This window comes from Tachyglossus aculeatus, chromosome X4 (assembly GCF_015852505.1).
Source record: "Tachyglossus aculeatus isolate mTacAcu1 chromosome X4, mTacAcu1.pri, whole genome shotgun sequence".
In the NCBI taxonomy this organism is placed as follows: domain Eukaryota; kingdom Metazoa; phylum Chordata; class Mammalia; order Monotremata; family Tachyglossidae; genus Tachyglossus; species Tachyglossus aculeatus.
In genome coordinates, this window is record NC_052098.1 from 2792498 (window position 1) to 2798497 (window position 6000).

General features: G+C 48.0%; 1 protein-coding gene across 3 annotated transcripts in view; it reads left to right on the forward strand.

Annotated features, from left to right (window-relative positions):
- Window positions 1-1022, forward strand: part of UBQLN1 (ubiquilin 1) — a 35810-nt gene extending 34788 nt beyond the window's left edge. For 2 of the 3 annotated variants that reach the window (XM_038769852.1, XM_038769858.1), the window contains one exon: window positions 227-1022. Coding sequence is in view for 1 of the 3 variants with exons in the window: in XM_038769858.1 (XP_038625786.1) it covers window positions 227-280 (54 nt within the window). In the remaining 2 variants the exon portion in view is untranslated. The remainder of the gene's footprint in view (window positions 1-226) is intronic. The other variant, XR_005456617.1, reaches the window with a different exon arrangement.
- Window positions 1023-6000: the final 4978 nt, after the last annotated feature.

Below are 6000 nucleotides of genomic sequence, written 5' to 3' on the forward strand. Positions count from 1 at the left end.
CGGCTGAGCTCAACCTCCAGCTCTTTGGAAGAGAAACGTGATTTTAATTTGAAGTTTGAAGTGTCACTGTGAATAAAGGATAGCGCTTTTAAAAAAAATTTCTGTTAAATGTCCTCAGATATAAATTGTGAGGGGGGAGGGGAAGGGTAAAAAGAACTCTACAGGAGTATTCTGGGGTACAACCACCCTGGGGATACAACCTGTATTGTTTGATGCTTTATCCCAGGTTACAACCGCCCTACGACCCAACCACCCCAGGGATACGGCCTGTATTGTTTGACGAAGTAGCCCACGCATACGCCCGACTGGTCCTGATGTTTCGGCCGAGCGCTACGGGTAAGTAAATCCCTCCCCTGCCCCTCTCTTCTTTCCCTGTTCCCCACAAATGGGTCTCGGAGGAAGCTCTACCCACCATAGTGGGTTGTGTCCGATTCCCCGTAGACGGCCCGAGCAGATAAGCCAAAGAAGTTGTTCAATTGGGGAAGCCACTTAATCTAGAAGTGGAGGGTGCAGATAGCCGACTAGGTTAATCTCACCCTGCTCAGAGGAATCGCTGTCTGGCGAGGACCACGTCCACCTCAGCCAGACCGGCGCGTCATTGCAAAGATGCTGAAGCAGGAAGCTATGGTCTCTCCGGCTCCAGCTGTGACTGCTTAGGATTAGACCGTCTCACGGCGTTCTTTTGCCAAGGCGGATGAGTTTATCAATCGGGTTGAAGACGCTAATGGCGAGAGGAGCTCGGTGCTCGGCGGGCAGGGTGATGAAAAGGAGCTGCCTGCTCTAAGAAGAAAAAATGAAGGCCTACCTAAAGTGTTTGACCTAAATTGGACACATTTGTCAGTGGAGTTGAAAACCGCTGCCCACGTAAACAGGTTTCTGCCTCTACAGACTGCCTGCAAAGAATTGTACTGCAACTCCTGGTTTATTGTGAGCCCTCAGTGGGACAGGTATTATGTCTGAGCTCATTCAGTTGTACCTCTCCAAGTGTCTGGCCCAGAGTAAGCGCTTAATAAATTGCATTATTATGATGGTTATGATACGCTTTGAATTCTTTTTATATGGATGAAATGCTATTTTAGTGACATTGTTACGGTGACGACGGTGGTAGCGATAGTCTCCCGTCATTTAAGATGGACGAACCTGAGTCCAGTTATGAAGGCTTCATGGCTGAGATACAATAGCTAACAAAGGAGTGTCATATTTTCCAGAAGCTTGGGAATGGATTCTTATTTCCAACATGTAAGTCTATGTGAAAAGGTGCCGTTCCTGACACATCCATGTTTTCAAGGAGCGTATCTTGTTGCATCGTGAAGAGCAACTATCTAGATTTTACTTGGAATGTACCTTAACTGAGACATTCTTGCCATTGGACTGCAAGCTCCCTGTGGGCAGGGATTGTGTCTATCATCTCTACTGTACACTCCTGAGCACTTAATGCAGTGTTTTGCATACAGTAAGTGCTCAATAAATACCATTGATTGGGGGATTTACTACCCTCCTAAAATCCCACCTTTTCCATCAAACTTCCCCCAATCTATTCATTGAGAACAACTGCATGCACAGCACTGTACTAAGCACTTGGGAGAGTACAATTTAACAGAGGTGGTAGACATGATCCCTGCCCACAGTGTTTCTAGTTCCCTGATTTGTATCAATGCACCAGCCAACTCTACCATTTAAGTAATTACCTCCATCCTCTCCATCCCTGTCCATGTGTTTTGGGTTTTTTTTTTCACTTTTACATGGTGGGAGAATATCCAGGAGGTGGCATAGAAAACCAGTCTCTCATTTAAAATCCTACAGGCTATCAATAGTATTTGCAGAGCACTATACTAAGCGCTTGAGAGAGTACTCATGTAGACATGTTACTCCCCTCAAAAATCTCCAGTGGCTGCCTGTCAACCTACGAATCAATCAATCAATCGTATTTATTGAGCGCTTACTGTGTGCAGAGCACTGTACTAAGCGCTTGGGAAGTACAAGTTGGCAACATATAGAGACAGTCCCTACCCAACAGTGGGCTCACAGTCTAGAAGGGGGAATCAAGCAAAAACTCCTCACTCTCGGTTTCAAGGCTCTCCATCACCTCGCCCCCTCCTACCTCACCTCCTTTCTCTCCTTCTCCAGCCCAGTCTGCACCTTCCACTCCTCTGCCACTAACCACCTCACTGTGCCTGGTTCTCACCTGTCCCGCCATCAACCCCTGGCCCACGTCCTTCCCCTGGCCTGGAATGCCCTCCCTCCACACATCCTCCAAACTAGCTCTCTTCCTCCCTTCAAAGCCCTACTGAGAGCTCACCTCCTCCAGGAGGCCTTCCCAGACTGAGCCCCCTTTTTCCTCTCCTCCCCCCATCACCCCCCCTCTGCCCCACCTCCTTCCCCTCCCCACAGCACTTGTATATATTTGTACAGATTTATTACTCTATTTTACTTGTACATATTTACTATTCCATTTATTTTGTTAATGATGTGTATATAGCCTTAATTCTATTTGTTCTGACGATTTTGACACCTGTCTACATGTTTTGTTGTCTGTCTCCCACTTCTAGACTGTGAGCCCATTGTTGGGTAGGGACCGTCTCTATATGTTGCTGACTTGTACTTCCCAAGTGCTTAGTACAGTGCTCTGCACACAGTAAGCACTCAATAAATACGAATGAATGAATGAACTACATGATTCCTGCCCTCAGGGAGTTTAGAGGCTACTGGGTGCAGAGCACTGTTGCCTGGTTGAGGGAGGACAATAAATTTAGACATTACCTCTACCCTCTAGGACCTTAGAATCTAGTAGGGGAAGCATGCTGAAAAGAGTTGCAGGTGATGGGGGATGGGGTGGGAGATGAGAGATTAGTCAGAGAAGGCATCCTGGAGATGGAATATTAGAGGGGCTTTTAAGCTGGGGGAGGGTAAAATGGAGGAAGGGAGGTTGTGAGCAGCAGAATGGTGAGGCATGGTGGGTAGGCTGGCATTAGAGGAGTGAGGATAGGTAGGTGGCGAGAGCCACGGAGTCTTAAAACCAACAGACAGGAGCTTCTGTGTGATGTGGAGAGGAATTGGCAACCATTGGGGATTTTTATGGGGTGAGCAGATGTGGGCAAAACAAGTGAAGCGTGTGGCCTGGTGAGTCAAGGCACAGAGGTCAGCTGGGAGGCCGATGCGGCAGTTGAGATTGGTAACTTGCAGATCATTACAAATGACCTGCCTTGATTATTGTATCAGTCGGGTTCCTTGTAATAATATGCCTATTCTTATAACTTCAGGGCTTTGTGGGCTAAGTTAAATGTAATAGTTGTTGCTGCCCTCTTCCCAGGGGGTTCCAGTCAGAGGATTCTGGGAAATTGTGGCCCTTTACAATCCTAGAAAGCCCATTTCCAGAAAGCAGGGAGGAGAGTTAGAGGTGTAGGCTCTACTTTAGTCCCCTTTGGTTACATTTCTTCCTCCAGTTGCTGCGGCCTGATGAGGCATCAGGATGGTTTGTCTGCCACTTCACCCATAGGTTGTTTCAAGTGGAAGTTTGGACCATATGCCAAAAGACGTGCCTGGCACCACGCCAAGCAGTAATATGAACATCGCTCAGGTCTTGGTTGTCACAGAAGGGTAGTCTACAAAAGTGCCTTTGTTTAGCTCTTAGAAGCATCAGTGGTGTCTGTCTTTATTCAGTGGGTAGAAGGGTGTTGGTAAGTGCAAACCAATATTTGGCAAGTTACCGGAGAACAGAAATGGACAAGTTATTAGAGTAGTTAGCTTGCCAAGAATAGCGAGTGAGGGCTACTGACTATATTCATGGCCTGCTATGGGAGAAGTTGGCTTTGCCTGTGTGGTTTTAAAGCCCCTTCTCCCTGACCCTTTACCAAAATGGGTGGCCTGCAACAGCTCCACACATCTGAGTGGCCCTCTGTTAAAAAATAGTTGCCACAAATTGCTTGGCAGAAATCCCTTCATGATGAAATGAGAATGTCACTGTTGTTGTACTTTCTCAAGCGCTTAGTATAGTGCCGTGCACATAGCGCTTAAGAAATAGGATTGAATGAATGAATAAATTTACATTTGGCATTCCACACTTTGACAGGTAAGCCGTTCTTGCCCCCTTCCCTCCCCACTTCTAAAGCTGATGGCTTTCCCGTCTCTGCACCTCTCCCGTGCTCTCCTCCATCCCTGGCGGACCAAGCCTAGCTCATATAACTTGAAGTTTTAGGCTGTGCCATTGTTGCCCATCCTTTCCCTGCCCTGCAGCACCAGGGGATGGAGCAGGGCAGGATGGGGGAGAGGAGGAGATTAGGTGGGGGCGGTCCCATCTCAGGGCGGGAAAGCCATGCTGATGTCCCCGGTCAGGAACGGAGGTGGTACCGTGACAGGAATGCCCAACGTGGGGAGGGGGTTTCCCCAACAGCACTCTGAAGATCTGTTTACAGGACTGCCAAAGAGTGTAAACAGCTCTGCCCTTGTCACCTTTCACCATCATGAGGACCTGGCATGTGTTCCCAATTTTGGAGAAGCCACCACAGCAATTAAAGCCAGGAAGAAGAGCGCAAACCCACCCAATGCTTGTGTTGATGGCATGCCAACTGATATCAGCACACTAGGAAGCAAATGTTCTGCTCCGATTCCTGAACGGGCTTTTCCTCAACCCCTGGATCAATAGAAGATCCCACTTGCGTTGCCATCTTCAAGAAGGAAAGCAAGAAGTTCGGTTGAAAATTTAACATCTCGCTCACCTAGCCGGTGCCGACATCCACCGGCTACAATCTCAGCGTGGCAAGCAGATGGGATTTCTGTTGCCTGTCAGCTAGCAAAGAGCAAAGAAAATCAGGACCTCGTGCAGCATTTGTAGGTCGGACAAAAGTGTTGGGGCATCAGCAGCAGACCTGAGCAGTGGCAGAAGCTAACTGAGTTTGGCCACCCAGATGAGCTTTCAATCGATCAATCAGTCGTATTTATTGAGCACTTACTGTGTGCAGAGCACTGTACTATGCACTTGGGAAGTACAAGTTGGCAACATAAGAGACAGTCTCTACCCAACAGTGGGCTCACAGTCTAGAAGACCTTGTGGCTATCCCTTGCTGGCACGGCTGTTTGAATCACAGTTGAAAGGGCCTTTCTCCATAACCACCAGGAAAGCAGAACTGGGTGGTGCCTCCATTTTTGAAGCGTCGGGAAGCTGGTGCAAGAATTTGGTTCCTATTGTAACGAAATTCTTTCCAACTTGACAGGATACAAGCATTATTGAAAGAAAGCCCTGGAGAGAGTCATCCAGAAGCTATGTGCTGGTGACTTTTCTGGAAAAACACTCCCAAGAAAACACAAGCGTTAGGAACTGCTCTGTGGCAGTTACAGCAATGGGCTGCAACTAGCAATAAACTTAAAAAAGACTGACGTTGTGTACTGGCCCCACATGTAATCAGACGTTTTTAGCAGGGAAACATGGCTGCACTCTGACACCAGATTCTGCTACCTAGGCAAAACATAGTCCCGAGGAGCACAAAGTAGAAAACCCAATCAGATGAGCTTTAGAGACAGTGCAAGACCTGGAAAAGTCTAACCTCAAATGGTGGAACTTGTCTGTGGGTGCTGGAAGACTAGTGGATGGCAATCAGGATGTCCTCAGGATGTTGGGTCGGGGAGGGAGATGCAAGCAGGGCCTCATTCTCCACCCAAACTCAAATCAATCAGTTGGATTCAGTGAGTGCTTACTGTGTGCAGAGCTCTAGATTAAGCACTTGGAAGAGTACAAGCTCAGTCGGATAGTTGTCGGTAGAACATCAGACTTTTAATCTGAAGGTCCGGGGTTCAAGTCCCAGTTCAGGAGTGATGTGTTTGAGAAGCAGCATGGCGTAATGGATAGACCACCGGCCTGGGAGGCTCCGCCACCTGTCTGCTGTGTGACCTTGGGCAAGTCATTTTACTTCTCTGCGCCTGTTACCTCATCTGTAAAGTGCGGATCGAGACTGTGAGCCCCACGAGGGACAGGGACTCTGTCCAACCTGATATGCTTGTATCTAC